Here is a 23,408-nt window from a genome sequence, read left to right as displayed (position 1 = left end):
TTTAATAATTTAATATAAATAATTTTATTGTATTTTTGTCTTAGTATATTTTATAGAATTGATTTTTTATATTATAGTGTATTGGTAATGTAAGTGTTTTATGAAATATTATTTTAAATTTTTTAAGTAGATTTTATTTATTGTACCTTTTGTATCAGGGTTTATCAAAATTTTAGTATTTATTTTACTTGTCTTGATTTGGGTTGATTTATAAATAATTTATAGTTAATGTATCGTAATTATTATTAAATTATTTATAGTAATGAGATGTTAATCGTTTCCCAAGATATCTAGTTTCTTAAGAAAAAATTTAATTTTTTAAAGTTATTTGTTTTTATTTAATTTTTTAAGTAAAAATATTAACATATTTATTCTTTAAGGGATAAGCTTTGAAGTTAATAACCTATAATTTATTTTATAGAAATATAATAGTTAGCTTTAAACCAGCTATCTTTAAGATTACGTTTTAGTTCATTATTTTTTATTTTGATTTTATAAATATTTTTGGTTTTTTATTAAGATTATTAATTTAATTTTAAAATTTTTGTAATAATGATAGAATTAGTATATTTATTTTTATGAAACCATATGGTCAAAATATTTTTTGTTATATTGATTAATATTAATTTATTAACTATTTTGACAGATTAATGTGTTGAATTTAGAATTCATTTATGTAGATTTTTTTCTACAAATAGTATTGATACTTTATGATTTATTTATATTTATTTTGAATTTTCTTTTATTGGTTATTTGTGTTTTAATTAGTGTTGCCTTTTCAACTTTATTAGAGCGTAAGGTTTTAGGTTATATTCAGATTCGAAAGGGTCCAAATAAGGTAGATTTTGTTGGAATTCCTCAGCCATTTAGAGATGCTATTAAGTTAATTTGTAAGGAGCAGCCAATTCCTATTATATCTAATTACCTACTTTATTATTTTCCCCCTGTTTTTAATTTAATGATTTCTTTAGCCGTTTGAGTAATTTTTCCTTATTTAACTTATATGTGTTCTTTTTCTTATGGATTTTTATTTTTTTTATGTTGTACTACATGAGGTGTTTATACTGTTATAATTGCTGGTTGATCTTCTAATTCAAATTATTCATTATTAGGTTCTCTTCGTTCTGTTGCTCAAACAATTTCTTATGAAGTTAGTTCAGCTTTAATTTTATGGTCTTTAATTATTTTAATTGGTAGTTTTAATATGTTTGATTTTATAAACTATCAGCTTTCTACATCTACTACATCTACATCCGTACTCCTCAAGCCACCTGACGGTGTGTGGCGGAGGGTACCCTGAGTACCTCTATCGGTTCTCCCTTCTATTCCAGTCTCGTATTGTACGTGGAAAGAAGGATTGTCGGTATGCTTCTGTGTGGGCTCTAATCTCTCTGATTTTATCCTCATGGTCTCTTCGCGAGATATACGTAGGAGGGAGCAATATACTGCTTTACTCTTCGGTGAAGGTATGTTCTCGAAACTTCAACAAAAGCCCGTACCGAGCTACTGAGCGTCTCTCCTGCAGAGTCTTCCACTGGAGTTTATCTATCATCTCCGTAACGCTTTCGCAATTACTAAATGATCCTGTAACGAAGCGCGCTGCTCTCCGTTGGATCTTCTCTATCTCTTCTATCAACCCTACCTGGTGCGGATCCCACACTGCTGAGCAGTATTCAAGCATTGGGCGAACAAGCGTACTGTAACCTACTTCCTTTGTTGTCGGATTGCATTTCCTTAGGATTCTTCCAATGAATCTCAGTCTGGCATCTGCTTTACCGACGATCAACTTCATATGATCATTCCATTTTAAATCACTCCTAATGTGTACTCCCAGATAATTTATGCAATTAACTGCTTCCAGTTGCTAACCTGCTATTTTGTAGCTAAATGATAAGGGACCTATCTTTCTATGTATTCGCATCACATTACACTTCGCTACATTGAGATTCAATTGCCATTCCGTGTACCATGCGTCAATTCGCTGCAGATCCTCCTGCATTTCAGTACAATTTTCCATTGTTGCAACCTCTCGATACACCACAGCATCATCTGCAAAAAGCCTCAGTGAACTTCCGATGTCATCCACCAGGTCATTTATGTATATTGTGAATAGCAACGGTCCTATGACACTCCCCTGCGGCACACCTGAAATCACTCTTACTTCGGAAGACTTCTCTCCATTGAGAATGACGTGCTGCGTTCTGTTATCTAGGAACTCCTCAATCCAATCACACAATTGATCTGATAGTCCGTATGCTCTTACTTTGTTCATTAAACGACTATGGGGAACTGTGTCAAACGCCTTGCGGAAGTCAAGAAACACGGCATCTACCTGTGAACCCGTGTCTAAGGCCCTCTGAGTCTCGTGGACGAATAGCGCGAGCTGGGTTTCACACGATCGTCTTTTTCGAAACCCATGCTGATTCCTACAGAGTAGATTTCTAGTCTCCAGAAAAGACATTATACTCGAACATAATACGTGTTCCAAAAGTCTACAACTGATCGACGTTAGAGATATAGGTCTATAGTTCTGCACATCTGTTCGACGTCCCTTCTTGAGAACGGGGATGACCTGTGCCCTTTTCCAATCCTTTGGAACACTTCGCTCTTCTAGAGACCTACGGTACACCGCTGCAAGAAGGGGGGCAAGTTCCTTCGTGTACTCTGTGTAAAATCGAACTGGTATCCCATCAGGACCAGCGGCCTTTCCTCTTTTGAGCGATTTTAATTGTTTCTCTATCCCTCTGTCGTCTACTTTGATATCTACCATTTTGTCAACTGTGCGACAATCTAGAGAAGGAAGCACAGTGCAGTCTTCCTCTGTGAAACAGCTTTGGAAGAAGACATTTAGTAATTCGGCCTTCAGTCTGTCATCCTCTGTTTCAGTACCATTTTGGTCACAGAGTGTCGGGACATTTTGTTTTGATCCACCTACCGCTTTGACATAGGACCAAAATTTCTTAGGATTTTCTGCCGAGTCAGTACATAGAACGTTACTTTCGAATTCATTGAAAGCCTCTCGCATAGCCCTCCTCACACTACATTTCGCTTCGCGTAATTTTTGTTTGTCTGCAAGGCTTTGGCTATGTTTATGTTTGCTGTGAAGTTCCCTTTGCTTCCGCAGCAGTTTTCTAACTCGGTTGTTGTACCACGGTGGCTCTTTTCCATCTCTTACGATCTTGCTTGGCACATACTCATCTAACGCATATTGTACCATGGTTTTGAACTTTGTCCACTGATCCTCAACACTATCTGCACTTGAGACAAAACTTTTGTGTTGAGCCGTCAGGTACTCTGTAATCTGCTTTTTGTCACTTTTGCTAAACAGAAAAATCTTCCTACCTGTTTTAATATTTCTATTTATGGCTGAAATCATCGACGCAGTAACCGCTTTATGATCGCTGATTCCCTGTTCTGCATTAACTGATTCAAATAGTTCGGGTCTGTTTGTCACCAGAAGGTCTAATATATTATCGCCACGAGTCGGTTTTCTGTTTAACTGCTCAAGGTAGTTTTCAGATAAAGCACTTAAAAATATTTCACTGGATTCTTTGTCCCTGCCACCCGTTATGAACGTTTGAGTCTCCCAGTCTATATCCGGCAAATTAAAATCTCCACCCAGAACTATAACATGGTGGGGAAATCTACTCGAAATATTTTCCAAATTATTCTTCAGGTGCTGAGCCACAACAGCTGCTGAGCCAGGGGGCCTATAGAGACATCCAATTACCATGTCTGAGCCTGCTTTAACCGTGACCTTCACCCAAATCATTTCACAATTCGAATCTCCGTCAATTTCCTTTGTTGATTTATTATTATTTCTTTTCCTTTAGCTTTAGCTTGTTTTGCTTCTCGTTTAGCTGAAACTAATCGTACTCCTTTTGATTTTGCTGAAGGGGAATCTGAGTTAGTTTCAGGATTTAATTTTGAGTACGGTGCGGGTGGTTTTACTTTAATTTTTTTAGCTGAATATACTAGAATTGTCTTCATAAGAATATTATTGGCTTTAATTTTTTTAGGTGGTGATTTTTATTCTTTTATATTTTTTATTAAGCTTGCTATTATATCTTTTGGTTTTATTTGGGTTCGTGGAACATTACCACGGTTCCGTTATGATAAATTAATGTACTTAGCTTGAAAAAGTTTTTTACCTTTATCTTTGAATTTTTTTATTTTCTTTGTTGGTTTAAAGATTTTATTTATCTCATTTGTTTAGTGAAATTTTTTGAGAAAAGTTAATAGAAGAGTTAAACTTCTAATTTTATGTTTTCAAAACATATGCTTTTCCTAAGCTAATTAACTTTATTCCTTAATTAATTTATCTCATGCGTTTGCGACATGGACATTAATTAAGAAATATGTAAAGTAGATAATTGTTAAGATTTGACCTGTTATAATATAAGGTTCTTCAACAGGTCGTTTACCAATTCACGTTAGTAAGCATACAACAACTACTATAATTCAGAATAAAATTTGATTAATAGGGTAAAATTGAATGCCTCGGAATGGTGTTTTATTATAAAATGGTAAAATTATTAAGATTCTAATTGATAAAAATAATGCAATAACACCTCCTAATTTATTAGGGATAGATCGTAGAATTGCATATGCAAATAGGAAATATCACTCTGGTTGAATGTGAACTGGTGTTACTAATGGGTTGGCAGGTACAAAGTTATCTGGATCTCCTAATAGGTAAGGATTGATTAAACATAGTATAATTAATAATGATGTTATTATTACAAATGTAATAGAATCCTTAAAGGTAAAGTATGGATGGAATGGAATTTTTTCAATATCTCCATTTAGTCCAAGAGGATTATTAGATCCTGTTTGGTGAAGAAAAAATAAATGAATTGCTGCTATAGCAGCAATAATAAATGGTAATACAAAATGGAATGTGAAGAATCGATTTAATGTTGCATTATCAACAGCGAATCCTCCTCATACTCATTGGACTAAATCTGTTCCTAAGTATGGGATTGCTGATAATAAATTAGTAATTACTGTTGCACCTCAAAAAGATATTTGGCCTCAGGGTAAGACATATCCTATAAATGCAGTTGCTATAACTAAAAATAAAATCACTGTACCAATTATTCAGGTATGTATATATATATATATAAGATCCGTAGTAAATTCCCCGTCCTACATGTAAGTAAATACAAATAAAAAATATAGATTTGCATGTAAGGTTCGGATAATTCAACCATTATTTACGTCTCGGCAGATGTGTACTACACTACTGAATGCTATTTCAATATTTCATGTATAATGTATAGCTAAAAATAGTCCAGTTACGATTTGAATTACCAAACATAACCCTAATAGGGATCCAAAATTTAAACAAAATGAAATATTTGTTGGGGCAGGTAAGTCAATTAAAGAGTTATTAATAATTTTAATTAAAGGATGTCTTAATCGTAAGGGTTTATTCATTAGTAATTATCTTATTTTACGAATAGGTCCCTGATTAATATTAGTGATTTTAACAACTGCTAGTAGTGCTAAAAATAAATAAATTATTATTATTATTGTAATAGTGAATGTTGGTCTGTTATATAATTTTTCTAAAAATATTGTTATTTCTTGATAATTGATTGAATTATCAATTTTTATAGTTTTGGTGTTTTTGAAAAAGTCTATAAATATAGATATATCTAGAATAATTAATATTGATATGATAAATACTCACATTATTAATTAATAATAATTATAGTAATTGATTTAGGCTGAAATATTTCGTTTGATGCAATTCTTGTAATGTAAATAAATAATACTAGTATACCACCAAGAAATGTTAAAAATAAAATATATGATAATCAATATCTTTCTATTATTGTTCCTGTTATTAATCCAACTAGGAAGGTTTGAAGGATAATAAAAAGCATTATTGATATCGGGTGTCTTAATTTAATAAAATTAATATTTATTACATTTGATAATGATATAATTATTATTTTGATCATTTCAGGGGTTAGTTTATTTAAATTATCGGTTTTGGGGACCGATGATGGAAGCTTTTCCACCTCTGAAGTTTTAAAAGTGGGGGCTGGACTTATTTCCGGTTTACAAGACCGGCGTTTTTTTTAAACTATTAAAACTAATGTTTATATTCTCTATTTTTACTTCTTTATTGATTTATTTTGCTGGTGTTTATGTTTTTTCTTCTAAACGTAAACATTTATTAATGGTTCTTTTGAGATTAGAATATATTGTTCTTTCTTTATTTATATTAGTTATTGTTTTTCTTATTTAGTTTGATTATGATTATTTTTTTCCTGTTATTTTTTTAGTTTTTTCTGTTTGTGAGGGTGCTTTAGGTCTTTCTATTTTAGTTAAAATAATTCGTTCTCATGGTAATTATTTTTTGTAATTCTTTTGGTTTATCTTTATGTTAAAGTATTTATTTATAACTATTTTTTGATCCCTCTTTGTTTATTAAATAATTATTGATGGTTGGTTCATTCTTTAATGTTTCTGTCGAGTTTTGTGTTTATAATTTGTGTTTATTCATATGCTGATTTGAATATAATTAGATATATTATTTTGGTATTGATTATTTTTCTTTTAGTTTAATTTTGCTTAGATTTTGGATTTGTTCTTTAATAATCACTGCTAGAGGTTCAGTTTATTTAAGTTCATATCATTCTAATTTTTTTGTTTTTTGGTTTTCATTTTAATAATTATGCTTTACTGTTCATTTGCTAGATTATGTCTTCTTTCTTTTTATATTTTTTTTGAGGCTAGAGTAGTTCCTACTTTACTTTTAATTTTGGGTTGGGGTTATCAACCTGAGCGTTTGCAGGCTGGTGTTTATTTAATTTTTTATACTTTGGTTGCTAGATTACCTTTATTATTAGTTTTATGTAAGGTTTATGATTTTTCTAATGCTTTATATTTTCCTTTATTAGTTGATTTTGGTTCTTATTATTTTATGTTTTATGTATTTATAATTTTGGCTTTTTTAGTTAAGATACCTATGTTTTTGGTTCATTTATGACTTCCTAAGACTCATGTAGAGGCCCCTATTTCAGGTAGAATGATTCTTGCTGGTGTTTTATTAAAGTTAGGTGGTTATGGTATTTTTCGTGTTATAAAGGTTATTTCTTATTTGGGTTTAAAGTTTAATTATTTTTGATTATCTTTGGGTTTATCTGGGGGTGTTATTGTAAGATTTATTTGTTTTCGTCAGGTTGATTTAAAGTCTTTAATTGCATATTCTTCTGTTGCTCATATAAGAATGGTTATTGGTGGATTGATGACTATGAATTGATGAGGTTGTGTAGGTTCTCTTTCTCTAATGGTTGGTCATGGTTTATGTTCTTCGGGTTTATTTTGTTTATCTAATATTATTTATGAACGTTTAGGTAGACGAAGATTATTAATTAACAAGGGTATAATTAATTTGATGCCAAGAATGGCTTTATAATGATTTCTTTTAAGATCATCAAATATGGCTGCTCCTCCTTCTTTAAATTTGGTAGGTGAAATTAGATTATTAAATAGAATTATATCTTGATCTTCTTTTAGATTCTTTGCTTTGATTTTTTTATCTTTTTTTAGAGCTGTTTATACTTTGTATATATATTCTTATTCTCAGCATGGAAATTATTATTCTGGTGTTTATACTTGTTCTCTTGGTTATTTTCGTGAATATCATCTTTTACTTTTACATTGATTGCCTTTAAATATTCTCTGTTTAAAGGGTGAATATTTCTTTGTTTAGTTTGCTTAAGTATTTTAATTAAAAATATTGTTTTGTGGAATCAATGATATGAAGTTTTTCATCTGAGGCCGTGAATTTATTTTCTATTTGTTCTTTGAGTTTTTTTTCTTTGTTTTTTTCGAGAACTATAATTTTTATTTTAGGTATTTATTATTTAATAATTGATTATAGAGTTTTTGTTGAGTGAGAGCTTTTCAATTTAAATGGTTCTATAGTTGTTATAACTTTAATTTTGGATTGAATATCTCTTATTTTTATATCTTTTGTTATATATATTTCTTCTTTGGTTAATATTTTTTAATATTTATTCTTTCTATAGGTTTTTTAATTATTAGTCCTAATTTAATTAGAATTTTATTAGGTTGAGATGGTTTAGGTTTAGTTTCTTATTGTTTAGTTATTTATTATCAAAATGTAAAATCTTATAGTGCTGGTATATTAACTGCACTTTCTAATCGTATTGGTGATGTTGCTATTTTAATTTCTATTGCATGAATGTTAAATTTTGGTGGTTGAAATTATATTTATTATTATGATTTTATTTCTAATTCTTTTGAAATAAAGCTCATTACTATATTAATTGTTTTAGCAGCTATAACTAAGAGAGCTCAGATTCCTTTCTCTTCATGACTTCCTGCTGCTATAGCAGCTCCTACTCCTGTTTCTGCTTTAGTTCATTCTTCTACTCTTGTTACTGCTGGTGTTAATTTATTAATTCGTTTTAGACCAATATTAGATACTTATAATTGTGGTTGATTTTTACTTTTAATTGGTTGTATAACTATATTTATGGCTGGATTGGGCGCTAATTTTGAATTTGATTTGAAGAAGATTATTGCTCTTTCTACTTTAAGACAACTTGGTTTAATAATAAGAATTTTGGCTATGGGTTTTCCAAAGCTTGCATTTTTTCATTTATTGGCTCATGCTTTATTTAAGGCATTATTATTTATATGTGCAGGTTCAATATTTCATAATTTGAAGGATTCTCAGGATATTCGTTTTATAGGATCAATTGTTAATTTCATACCTTTAACTTCAGTTTGTTTTAATGTTTCTAGTTTATCTTTGTGTGGAATACCTTTTTTAGCGGGATTTTATTCAAAGGATTTAATTCTTGAGATGGTTTGTATAAGATGAATTAATTGTTTAATTTTTTTCTTTATTTTTTTTCTACTGGTTTAACTGCTTCTTATTCTTTTCGTTTGTTTTATTATTCAATATCTGGTGATAATAATTTTTATTCTAGATTTTCTTTTGATGATAAGGGTTATTATATTTCATTTGGAATAATTGGTCTATTGTTTGTTGCTGTTTTTGGTGGTAGTCTTTTATCTTGATTAATTTTTCCTATTCCTCATGTGATTGCTTTACCTTATTATTTAAAGATTTTAACTATTATAGTTGTTATTTCAGGTGCTTATTTAGGTTATCTTATTTCTAATTTTGATTTTTCTCATAATTTATTTTCTTTAAGTATACTTTCTTTTGTCAGATTTGCTGGTTCTATATGATTTATACCTTTTCTTTCAACTAAGTTTATTAGATACTGCGATTAGGAAGAATCGTAGTGAGAATGGTATTTGTGCTGATCTTTTTGGATCAAACCCACATTCAAATGGTGATCTTTTTTCTCGATCATTAATTAATTTTTTTGATAGTGTTGTTGCCAGGATTATAACAATTATTGGAATAATAAATCTAATGAAAACTCTTGTGGATAGAATTAGAATTGTTTTTCTTGATTTATATCAAGCTTTCTGATTGGAAGTCAAATGTACTATTTATACTAGAAAAACAATTATCTACCTCATCAATAAATAGAGATATATAAGAATAATCATACTACATCTACGAAGTGTCAGTATCATGCTGCTGCTTCAAATCCAAAGTGGTGTCTTGGTGAGAATTGATTTATTGAGTGTCGAAGTAGACATGTTGATAAAAAGATTGTTCCAATAATTACGTGTAAACCATGGAATCCTGTTGCAACGAAGAATGTTGACCCATAAACTGCATCTGCAATCGTAAAAGGTGCTTCTCAATATTCATATGCTTGGAGTGTTGTAAAGTATAGTCCTAATAACACTGTGAAGAATAATCCTTGTAGTGCTTGAGTATGATTAGATTCCATTAAACTATGATGTGCTCGTGTTACTGTTACTCCTGATGCTAAAAGAATAGCTGTATTAAGTAATGGAATTTGTATAGGGTTAAAGGGTTGAATTCCTATTGGAGGTCATAGTATTCCTAGTTCAATTGTTGGTGCTAATCTTCTTCTAAAGAATGCTCAAAAAAAGAAACGAAAAATAATACCTCTGATGCAATAAATAAAATTATTCCTCATCGTAATCCAATTGATACAAATCCTGTATGTAATCCTTGATATGTTCCTTCTCGTACTACATCTCGTCATCATTGAATTATGGTTAGTAGGGTAATTCCAAATACAATTATAAATAAGTTAATATTAAATAGGTGGAATCATTTTGCTAGTCCTGATACTAGGACTATTGCTCCAATTGCTCCTGTTAATGGTCAAGGTCTATAGTCTACTAGTTGGAATGGGTGGTTTGAGTTAGTTGTTAACATAGGTTTAATATACTTCTCTAGAATATAGAGTTCTTAGAATTGAGAAAACATAGGCTTGAATTATTGCTACTGCTGATTCTAGAATTAATAGAAGTATTTGTCCAATAATTAGTAATGAGATTAAGTTTATTGCTGTAGATGGTCCTGTGTTTCCTAATAAGGTTAATAATAAGTGTCCTGCAATTATATTTGCTGCTAACCGTACTGCTAATGTACCTGGTCGAATAACATTACTAATTGTTTCAATTAGTACTATAAATGATATTAATGCGGGCGGTGTACCTTGTGGTACAAGGTGTGTAAATATATGATTAGTATGGTTAATTCATCCAAATAATATAAATCTTAGTCATATAGGTAGGGCAATTGCAAATGTTAATGCTAAATGTCTTGTTCTAGTAAAAATATAAGGGAATAATCCTATGAAATTGTTAAATAATATTATAATAAGAATTGAGATGAAAATGAATGTTGTTCCATTAAATGATTTTGGTCCAAGTAGTGTTTTAAATTCATTATGTAAGGTTAAATTTAGTTTATTTCAGATAATGTTAATTCGTGATGGTGTAAGTCAAAATAGTGATGGGATTAATAATAGTCCTAGAAATGTTCTAGTTCAATTTAATGATAAATTAAAGATGTTAGTTGATGGGTCAAATGTTGAGAATAGATTTGTTATCATTTTCAATTTAAGTTTTTTATTTCAATTGTTCCTTTTTCTGCTCTTTTAATAAGGTTAGGTTTAAATGAGAAGAAGTTTATTTGATTAAACAAGATTAATGTAGCTGAAAATATAATGAATAGTGAGAATCATATAAGAGGGGATATTTGAGGAATTTGGATATAATTTCCCCATCAGAAGTAGTCGTTAATTTACTATTATTTGGTTTAAGAGACCATTACTTACTTTCAGTCAACTGATGAATTTCAAGGTGTACTAATTTTTTAGTTACTTTAGATTGACACTCTAATGTTATTTATTTTAACTAACTCCGTAAATTATCTTAGATAATCACTTAATAAATAAATTTACTGAAGTTCTTTCAATTACAATTGGTATAAATCTGTGGTTTGCTCCACAGATTTCTGAGCATTGTCCAAAGAATAATCCAGGTCGATTTATTGTGAATGTTCCTTGATTTAACCGACCTGGCGTTGCATTTATTTTAACTAACCCCTAATGCAGGAACTGCTCATGAGTGTAGAACATCTGATGCTCTTGTTAATACTCGTACTTCTGTATTTATTGGTAGGATTGTTCGGTTATCTACATCTAGCAGTCGAAATCCATCATTTTCTAGGTCTTGTTCTGGTGTTATATAAGTGTCAAATTCTACGTCTATGAAGTCTGAATATTCATATCTTCAATATCATTGTCGTCCAATGGTTTTAATTGTGATTATTGCATCTACTGAATCATCAAGTAAATATAATAGTCGTAATGATGGAAGGGCAATAAAAATTAATGTAATTGCTGGTAAAGCTGTTCAGATTGTTTCAATTAAATGTCCATGAAGTATATTACGGTTAGTATAGGCAATAAATAATATATAACTTAAGGCATAACCTACAATTACTGTAATTAATAATAATACAACCATAGTATGATCATGAAAGAATGATAATTGTTCCATTAATGGTGAAGCTCCATCTTGAAGAGATAAATTTGATCATGTTGCCATTAATAAATATTTTCTAATAAAAGGTCAAACCTTTATTTGTAGAGCTTAAATCTACTGCACTAATCTGCCATATTAGAATCTAGAGATTAATGGTAATTCTGAGTAACTATGTTCTGCAGGAGGGTTATTTTGTAGTCATTCTGTTGATCTTCTTATGTTAGCTCTAAATATAATTGCTCGGTTTGTAACCATTCTTTCTCATATAATTACAATGAATATAATGATTCCTACAATAGAAATTGTAGACCCAATTCTTGATACTACGTTTCATGATGTATATGTGTCTGGGTAGTCTGAGTATCGTCGAGGTATTCCTGCTAATCCTAGGAAGTGTTGAGGAAAGAATGTTAAGTTTACTCCAATGAATATAATTGTAAATTGGATTTTTAATCATGTATTATTTATAGTTAATCCTGTAAATAGTGGATATCATTGAATGACACCTCCTATAATTGCAAATACTGCTCCTATAGATAATACATAATGAAAGTGGGCTACTACATAATATGTACCATGTAATACAATATCAAGTGATGAATTTGCTAATACTAATCCTGTTAATCCACCAGTTGTAAATAGGAAAATAAATCCTAGAGCTCATAATAATGGTGGATTGAACTTGAATTTAGTTCCATATAATGTAGCTAATGATCTAAATACCTTAATTCCTGTAGGTACAGCAATAATTATTGTTGCTGATGTAAAATATGCTCGTGTGTCAACATCCATTCCTACTGTAAATATATGATGTGCTCATACAATAAATCCTATTAGTCCAATTGATAGTATAGCATAAATTATACCTAATGTTCCAAATGATTCAATTTTTCCTCTTTCTTGACATACAATATGTGAAATAATTCCGAACCCCGGAAGAATTAAAATATAAACTTCTGGGTGTCCAAAGAATCAAAATAGATGTTGATATAGAATTGGGTCACCCCCTCCTGCAGGGTCAAAGAATGATGTATTTAAATTTCGATCTCTTAATAATATAGTAATAGCTCCTGCTAAAACTGGAAGTGAAAGAAGGAGAAGTAATGCTGTAATAGCTACTGATCATACAAATAAAGGTGTTTGATCTAAAGTTATACTTTCTGATCGTATATTAATTGCTGTTGTAATGAAATTTACTGCACCAAGAATAGATGATACACCTGCTAAGTGTAGTGAAAAAATAGCTAGATCTACAGATGCACCCACGTGTGCAATAGCTCCTGCTAGAGGAGGGTAAACTGTTCATCCTGTACCAGCACCATTATCTACTATAGAAGATGTAAGAAGAAGGGTTAGTGAAGGTGGTAGTAATCAAAAACTTATATTATTTATTCGTGGAAATGCTATATCTGGTGCACCAATTATTAGTGGAACAAGTCAATTACCAAATCCACCTATTATAATAGGTATTACTATAAAGAAAATTATTACAAATGCGTGAGCTGTAATAATAACATTATAAAATTGGTCATCCCCAATTAGAGATCCGGGTTGACCAAGTTCAGCACGAATAAGTATTCTTATTGATGTTCCTACTATTCCTGCTCATGCTCCAAATAGAAAATATAAAGTACCAATGTCCTTATGGATTGTTGAGAATAATCATTTTTGCAGTAAGATGGCTGAATTTTAGGTGGTAGACTGTAAATCTACTTATGAGATGTTTTCTCTCTTATCATATTTAGGTCTTATATTCAGTTATGATTCTAGACTGCAATTCTAGAGGTGTAAAATTTTACTAAGGCCTAAAAGATTATTCTTTTAATTAGAACTTTGAAGGTTATTAGTTTGATTAACTTAAGTCCTTAGTATAATGAAATTAAGGTTGATGTTGAAATCAATCCTATTGTTGAAATTATTACTGTTATAGGAAGAATGATTCTTGATTTTTGGGACTTTATCTTTATAGATCACAAATTTTCTGTGTATGATATAATTAGAGCTGAGAATCTAATACGTATATAGTAGTAGAGTGTAATTGTAGTTAATACAACTATAATAGTATTAATAGTTGTTATATTGTTTTCTATTAACGATTGTATTACAATTCATTTTGGTAAGAATCCAAGGAATGGTGGTAGTCCACCTAAAGATAATAAAGATAAGAATATTATGAATTTAATTTCGGTTTTTATATTTCTGGCTGAATAAATTTGATTTATGAAAAATAAATTTATTTGCTTAAATAATAAAACTATAATTAATCTTAATAGTGAGTAAATAATGAAGTATACTTCTCAGATGTTTTCTCTGACTGTTAATGATCTAATTATTCAACCTAGATGTCTGATTGATGAATATGCTAAAAGTTGTCGTAAGGATGTTTGATTTAAACCTCCTATTGCCCCAATAATAATTCTTAAGATAATAATTGTTCAAATAAAAGTTCTTAATTGAATACAATAGGATAAGACCATTATTGGGGCGATTTTTTGTCATGTTATTAATGTTAAACAATTATTTCATCTTGATGCTCCTATAACTTCTGGAAACCAGAAATGGAAAGGTGCAGCTCCAATCTTTAATAATAGTCTAGATCTAATTATTATTGATGGGATAAATTCTGTTTCCCATCCCATGTGATATTTTATTTGAATCATTAAAATTGAAAATAATAATATTGTCGATGCTATTGCTTGGACAATAAAATATTTAATTGATGATTCGTTTATTATGATATTTTTATTTCTTGTTAGGAGCGGAATAAATGAAAGTAAGTTGATCTCAAGTCCTATTCAAACCCCAAATCAGGAATTTGATGAAATGGACAGGATCGTTCCTATCATTAATGTTGATAGGAAGAGAAGTTTTGTAGAGTTGTTGGTCATTAAAAAGGAGAGGATTGATACCTCTATAAATGGGGTATGAACTTGTTTAGCTTACCTTTCTACATTAAGGTGTATGATGCACGTTAGTTTTTGATACTAAAGGAGGTAGTTTAATTCTATCTTATGTAATTTTAATGAAGGTAATTATATTTACTTTATTTACCCTATCAAGGTAACCCTTTAATCAGGCACTTCATTTATTTAATATATAAATCGTAAGTTTTTTTTTGAAATTCTTTTATGTATTATTTTGTTTAATTAGAATTAATTTATCCTGCTCCTTTTATTTTTTTATATATATATAATAAATAATTTATATTAATATATTTCATTTAATTAAAATTAAAAGATTATAACTTCATCTTATTATTATTAATTGATTATTATAGTACATTCATTTACCTAGGATTATAGCTAAGTATGTTCTTAGCTTAAAATAGGTTATTATAATATAATATATATAATAATATGTAATTTAATATTTAATAATATTATTATAATTGGATATAATAAATAAAATTATTAATTTTAATATAAAATATAATAATAATATAAATAATTATGTTAATTATAATGATATAATTAACATAAATTATCTATAATTAGATTATTTAACTAATATATAAGTATGTTAACTTAATAAAATAAAGAATTCATATTAATAACATATTATATTAAATTACATAATTGTATAAAATATATTTATTATATTATTTTATCTTTCTTTATTTATTAGTGAAAAGAAAGATTAAATAAGAAAGAATATAATACATTTATTGCTATACATGTCCCAATTAATCTTTAATTATATATAATAGAGAAGTTGTTGTGGTCATACAGGGGAGCGTTTCTTTTTTTTTTGTTAATGTTTGTGGTTTTTTCTTTTTTTTCGTTAAATATTTGAATCTTTTATTTTTTCCTGATTTAATAACTTTAAAAATTTATTATTTTTTTTTTAAAGTTTTATTCTTGCTTGTTTATTCACTTTTTCTTTGTATTATATGTAAGTTTTGTTAGACTAAATGTTCTTTTTGCAGTAATTTGATTTAATTATCAAGTGATTTTGGATTTAGCAATTGATTTAGTATCGGCATAATTCGTGCCAGCAGCCGCGGTTATACGATTGATACAAGTGAATATTATTGGTTAAAACAGTTGTTTATACTATTAGGGTTGAAATATAAATTTGTAAGGTTAAATGTTAAAATTTATTTGTGGCCCTTTTTATGAATCTGTGAAATTTAAATAATAAACTAGGATTAGATACCCTATTATTTTAAATGTTAATTATATTTACCAGGGTACTATTAGTTAAGGTCTTTAAACCCAAAGAATTTGGCGGTATCTCATTCCATTCAGAGGAACCTACCCCATGATTGATAATACACGATTTACTCTACTTAATTTATTTGTTTGTATATCTCCGTTATCAGAGAATCTTTTTAGAGTTATAATTCTCAAGATTTATAATTATAAAATATTTCAGGTCAAGGTGCAGCTTATAGTTAAGAGGAGGTGGGTTACAATAGATTTTTGTTTATAACGGATTTGATAGTGAAATACTGTTAATGAAGGTGGATTTGATAGTAATTTAATTTATTTAAATTAACTGATATTGGCTCTGAGATGTGTACACATCGCCGTCGCTATCATTATTGATTATTCTATTCTATTTTAAAGTTGCTTCAATTTAGATGAGATAAGTCGTAACATAGTAGATGTACTGGAAAGTGTATCTAGGAAGAGTTTCAAGATATAACTTATTAGTAAAGTGTTTCATTTACACTGAAAATTTTTCTGTGCAAATCAGGATATCTTGATTATTTGTTTTATTATATTTATTTTTTGTTTATTTAATTATTTAATATATATAATTTTATAGTATTTTTGTCTTAGTATATTTTATAGAATTGATTTTTTAAATTATAGTGTATTGGTAATGTAAGTGTTTTATGAAATATTATTTTAAATTAAGTAGATTTTATTTATTGTACCTTTTGTATCAGGGTTTATCAAAATTTTAGTATTTATTTTACTTGTCTCGATTTGGGTTGATTTATAAATAATTTATACTTAATGTATCATAATTATTATTAAATTATTTATAGAAATGAGATGTTAATCGTTTCCCAAGATATCTAGTTTCTTAAGAAAAAATTTAATTATTTAATTTTTTAAGTAAAAATATTAACTTATTTATTCTTTAAGGGATAAGCTTTGAAGTTAATAACCTATAATTTATTTTATAGAAATATAATAGTAAGCTTCAAACCAGCTATCTTTAAGATTACGTTTTAGTTCATTATTTTTTATTTTGATTTTATAAATATTTTTGGTTTTTTATTAAGATTATTAATTTAATTTTAAAATTTTTGTAATAATGACAGAATTAGTATATTTATTTGTATGAAATTTTTACCTTGTGAACTTATTATAAGGAACTAGGCAAAATTGATTTCCGCCTGTTTATCAAAAACATCTCCTCTTGTTTATAATTTGAGGTCTGGCCTGCTCACTGAGCGTATTTTTAAAGAGCCGCGGTATTTTGACCGTGCAAAGGTAGCATAATCATTAGTCTCTTAATTAGTGGCTGGAATGAATGGCTTGACGAGAAATCAACTGTCTCTTAATAAATTTTTGAATTTAACTTTTGAGTCAAAAGGCTTAAATTCTTCTTTAGGACGAGAAGACCCTATAGAGCTTGACATTTTACTTTTATATAGTTTTTTGTTTGTCTTTCTATATTTAATGATGATGTTTTGTTGGGGTGACATGAAGAATAGATAAACTCTTCATTATTATATCATTTATTTATGTTTGTTATTTTGATCCATAATTTATGATCATAAGATTAAGTTACCTTAGGGATAACAGCGTAATTGTTTTTGAGAGCTCATATCGACAAAGCAGATTGCGACCTCGATGTTGGATTAAGAAATATTTTGGGTGCAGGAGCCCAATGATTAGGTCTGTTCGACCTTTAAATTCTTACATGATCTGAGTTCAGACCGGCGTGAGCCAGGTCGGTTTCTATCCTAAGATTATTAATCCATATTAGTACGAAAGGACCATATGGTTAAAATATTTTTTGTTATATTGATTAATATTAATTTATTTACTATTTTGACAGATTAATGTGTTGAACTTAGAATTCATTTATGTAGATTTTTTTCTACAAATAGTATTGATACTTTATGATTTATTTATATTTATTTTGAATTTTCTTTTATTGGTTATTTGTGTTTTAATTAGTGTTGCCTTTTTAACTTTATTAGAGCGTAAGGTTTTAGGTTATATTCAGATTCGAAAGGGTCCAAATAAGGTAGATTTTGTTGGAATTCCTCAGCCATTTAGAGATGCTATTAAGTTAATTTGTAAGGAGCAGCCAATTCCTATTATATCTAATTACCTACTTTATTATTTTCCCTCTGTTTTTAATTTAATGATTTCTTTAGCCGTTTGAGTAATTTTTCCTTATTTAACTTATATATGTTCTTTTTCTTATGGATTTTTATTTTTTTTATGTTGTACTAGATTAGGTGTTTATACTGTTATAATTGCTGGTTGATCTTCTAATTCAAATTATATCTTTTGGTTTTATTTGGGTTCGTGGTACATTACCATGGTTTCGTTATGAAAAATTTATGTACTTTGCTTGAAAAAGTTTTTTACCTTTATCTTTGAATTTTTTTATTTTCTTTGTTGGTTTAAAGATTTTATTTATCTCATTTGTTTAGTGAAATTTTTTGAGAAAAGTTAATAGAAGAGTTAAACTTCTAATTTTATGTTTTCAAAATATATGCTTTTCCTAAGCTAATTAACTTTATTCCTTAATTTATTTATCTCATGCGTTTGAGACAAGGACATTAATTAAGAAATATGTAAAGTAGATAATTGTTAAGATTTGACCTGTTATAATATAAGGTTCTTCAACAGGTCGTTTACCAATTCACGTTAGTAAGCATACAACTACTATAATTCAGAATAAAATTTGATTAATAGGGTATAATTGAATGCCTCGGAATGGTGTTTTATTATACAATGGTAAATTTATTAAGATTCTAATTGATAAATATAATGCAATAACACCTCCTAATTTATTAGGGATAGATCGTAGAATTGCATATGCAAATAGGAAATATCACTCTGGTTGAATGTGAACTGGTGTTACTAATGGGTTGGCAGGTACAAAGTTATCTGGATCTCCTAATAGGTAAGGATTGATTAAACATAGTATAATTAATAATGATGTTATTATTACAAATGTAATAGAATCCTTAAAGGTAAAGTATGGATGGAATGGAATTTTTTCAATATCTCCATTTAGTCCAAGAGGATTATTAGATCCTGTTTGGTGAAGAAAAAATAAATGAATTGCTGCTACAGCAGCAATAATAAATGGTAATACAAAATGGAATGTGAAGAATCGATTTAATGTTGCATTATCAACAGCGAATCCTCCTCATACTCATTGGACTAAATCTGTTCCTAAGTATGGGATTGCTGATAATAAATTAGTAATTACTGTTGCACCTCAAAAAGATATTTTGCCTCAGGGTAAGACATATCCTATAAATGCAGTTGCTATAACTAAAAATAAAATCACTGTACCAATTATTCAGGTATGTATATATATATATATAAGATCCGTAGTAAATTCCCCGTCCTACATGTAAGTAAATACAAATAAAAAATATAGATGCTCCATTTGCATATAAGGTTCGGATAATTCAACCATTATTTACGTCTCGGCAGATGTGTACTACACTACTGAATGCTATATCAATATTTGATGTATAATGTATAGCTAAAAATAGTCCAGTTACGATTTGAATTACCAAACATAACCCTAATAGGGATCCAAAATTTAATCAAAATGAAATATTTGTTGGGGCAGGTAAGTCAATTAAAGAGTTATTAATAATTTTAATTAAAGGATGTCTTAATCGTAAGGGTTTATTCATTAGTAATTATCTTATTTTACGCATAGGTCCCTGATTAATATTAGTGATTTTAACAACTGCTAGTAGTGCTAAAAATAAATAAATTATTATTATTATTGTAATAATGAATGTTGGTCTGTTATATAATTTTTCTAAAAATATTGTTATTTCTTGATAATTGATTGAATTACCAATAGTTATAGTTTGGGTGTTTTTGAAAAAGTCTATAAATATAGATATATCTAGAATAATTAATATTGATATGATAAATACTCACATTAATAATGTAATAATTATAGTAATTGATTTAGGCTGAAATATTTCGTTTGATGCAATTCTTGTAATGTAAATAAATAATACTAGCGTACCACCAAGAAATGTTAAAAATAAAATATATGATAATCAATATCTTTCTATTATTGTTCCTGTTATTAATCCAACTAGGAAGGTTTGAAGGATAATAAAAAGCATTATTGATATTGGGTGTCTTAATTTAATAAAATTAATATTTATTACATTTGATAATGATATAATTATTATTTTGATCATTTCAGGGGTTAGTTTATTTAAAATATCGGTTTTGGGGACCGATGATGGAAGCTTTTCCACCTCTGAAGTTTTAAAAGTGGGGGCTGGACTTATTTCCGGTTTACAATACCGGCGTTTTTTTTAAACTATTAAAACTAATGTTATATTCTCTATTTTTACTTCTTTATTGATTTATTTTGCTGGTGTTTATGTTTTTTCTTCTAAACGTAAACATTTATTAATGGTTCTTTTGAGATTAGAATATATTGTTCTTTCTTTATTTATATTAGTTATTGTTTTTCTTATTGAGTTTGATTATGATTATTTTTTTCCTGTTATTTTTTTAGTTTTTTCTGTTTGTGAGGGTGCTTTAGGTCTTTCTATTTTAGTTTCAATAATTCGTTCTCATGGTAAGGATTTTTTAAATTCTTTTGGTTTATCTTAATGTTAAAGTATTTATTTATAACTATTTTTTTGATCCCTCTTTGTTTATTAAATAATTGTTGATGGTTGGTTCATTCTTTAATGTTTCTGTCGAGTTTTGTGTTTATAATTTGTGTTTATTCATATGCTGATTTGAATATAATTAGATATTATTTTGGTATTGATTATTTTTCTTTTAGTTTAATTTTGCTTAGTATTTGGATTTGTTCTTTCATAATCACTGCTAGAGGTTCAGTTTATTTAAGTTCATATCATTCTAATTTTTTTGTTTTTATGGTTTTGATTTTAATAATTATGCTTACTGTTAATTTGCTAGATTAAGTCTTCTTTCTTTTTATATTTTTTTTGAGGCTAGATTAGTTCCTACTTTACTTTTAATTTTGGGTTGGGGTTATCAACCTGAGCGTTTGCAGGCTGGTGTTTATTTAATTTTTTATACTTTGGTTGCTAGATTACCTTTATTATTAGTTTTATGTAAGGTTTATGATTTTTCTAATGCTTTATATTTTCCTTTATTAGTTGATTTTGGTTCTTATTATTTTATGTTTTATGTATTTATAATTTTGGCTTTTTTAGTTAAGATACCTATGTTTTTGGTTCATTTATGACTTCCTAAGGCTCATGTAGAGGCCCCTATTTCAGGTAGAATGATTCTTGCTGGTGTTTTATTAAAGTTAGGTGGTTATGGTATTTTTTGTGTTATAAAGGTTATTTCTTATTTGGGTTTAAAGTTTAATTATTTTTGATTATCTTTGGGTTTATCTGGGGGTGTTATTGTAAGATTTATTTGTTTTCGTCAGGTTGATTTAAAGTCTTTAATTGCATATTCTTCTGTTGCTCATATAAGAATGGTTATTGGTGGATTGATGACTATGAATTGATGAGGTTGTGTAGGTTCTCTTTCTCTAATGGTTGGTCATGGTTTATGTTCTTCTGGTTTATTTTGTTTATCTAATATTATTTATGAACGTTTAGGTAGACAAAGATTATTAATTAACAAGGGTATAATTAATTTGATGCCAAGAATGGCTTTATGATGATTTCTTTTAAGATCATCAAATATGGCTGCTCCTCCTTCTTTAAATTTGGTAGGTGAAATTAGATTATTAAATAGAATTATATCTTGATCTTCTTTTAGATTCTTTGCTTTGATTTTTTTATCTTTTTTTAGAGCTGTTTATACTTTGTATATATATTCTTATTCTCAGCATGGAAATTATTATTCTGGTGTTTATACTTGTTCTCTTGGTTATTTTCGTGAATATCATCTTTTACTTTTACATTGATTGCCTTTAAATACTCTCTGTTTAAAGGGTGAATATTTCTTTGTTTAGTTTGCTTAAGTATTTTAATTAAAAATATTGTTTTGTGGAATCAATGATATGAAGTTTTTCATCTTAGGCTGTGAATTTATTTTCTATTTGTTCTTTGAGTTTTTTTTTCTTTGTTTTTTTCGAGAACTATAATTTTTATTTTAGGTATCTATTATTTAATAATTGATTATAGAGTTTTTGTTGAGTGAGAGCTTTTCAATTTAAATGGTTCTATAGTTGTTATAACTTTAATTTTGGATTGAATATCTCTTATTTTTATATCTTTTGTTATATATATTTCTTCTTTGGTTATTTATTATAGAGAGGATTATATATCTGGTGAAAAGAATATAAATCGTTTTATTATTATTATTTTAATATTTATTCTTTCTATAGGTTTTTTAATTATTAGTCCTAATTTAATTAGAATTTTATTAGGTTGAGATGGTTTAGGTTTAGTTTCTTATTGTTTAGTTATTTATTATCAAAATGTAAAATCTTATAGTGCTGGTATATTAACTGCACTTTCTAATCGTATTGGTGATGTTGCTATTTTAATTTCTATTGCATGAATGTTAAATTTTGGTGGTTGAAATTATATTTATTATTATGATTTTATTTCTAATTCTTTTGAAATAAAGCTCATTTCTATATTAATTGTTTTAGCAGCTATAACTAAGAGAGCTCAGATTCCTTTCTCTTCATGACTTCCTGCTGCTATAGCAGCTCCTACTCCTGTTTCTGCTTTAGTTCATTCTTCTACTCTTGTTACTGCTGGTGTTAATTTATTAATTCGTTTTAGACCAATATTAGATACTTATAATTGTGGTTGTTTTTTACTTTTAATTGGTTGTATAACTATATTTATGGCTGGATTGGGCGCTAATTTTGAATTTGATTTGAAGAAGATTATTGCTCTTTCTACTTTAAGACAACTTGGTTTAATAATAAGAATTTTGGCTATGGGTTATCCAAAGCTTGCATTTTTTCATTTATTGGCTCATGCTTTATTTAAGGCATTATTATTTATATGTGCAGGTTCAATAATTCATAATTTGAAGGATTCTCAGGATATTCGTTTTATAGGATCAATTGTTAATTTCATACCTTTAACTTCAGTTTGTTTTAATGTTTCTAGTTTATCTTTGTGTGGAATACCTTTTTTAGCGGGATTTTATTCAAAGGATTTAATTCTTGAGATGGTTTGTTTAAGATGAATTAATTGTTTAATTTTTTTCTTTATTTTTTTTCTACTGGTTTAACTGCTTCTTATTCTTTTCGTTTGTTTTATTATTCAATATCTGGTGATAATAATTTTTATTCTAGATTTTCTTTTGATGATAAGGGTTATT

The 23,408-nt window shown here is 28.2% G+C and overlaps 1 protein-coding gene and 1 pseudogene across 3 annotated transcripts in view; both read left to right on the top strand.

The window, feature by feature from the left end:
* The window catches only part of LOC126293627 (uncharacterized), a 72,454-nt pseudogene that overhangs the window by 21,401 nt on the left and 27,645 nt on the right, over window positions 1-23,408 (top strand).
* The window catches only part of LOC126293624 (uncharacterized), a 201,222-nt gene continuing 189,900 nt past the window's right edge, over window positions 12,087-23,408 (top strand). For all 3 annotated transcript variants that reach the window (XR_007552322.1, XR_007552323.1, XM_049986905.1), the window contains exon 1: window positions 12,087-13,206. Coding sequence is in view for 1 of the 3 variants with exons in the window: in XM_049986905.1 (XP_049842862.1) it covers window positions 13,127-13,206 (80 nt within the window). In the remaining 2 variants the exon portion in view is untranslated. The remainder of the gene's footprint in view (window positions 13,207-23,408) is intronic.

The sequence above is a fragment of the Schistocerca gregaria genome, chromosome 10 (genome assembly GCF_023897955.1).
Source record: "Schistocerca gregaria isolate iqSchGreg1 chromosome 10, iqSchGreg1.2, whole genome shotgun sequence".
Taxonomy (NCBI): domain Eukaryota; kingdom Metazoa; phylum Arthropoda; class Insecta; order Orthoptera; family Acrididae; genus Schistocerca; species Schistocerca gregaria.
The sequence above is the reverse complement of the archived record's forward strand: the minus strand, read 5'-3'. Positions and strand labels throughout refer to the sequence as shown.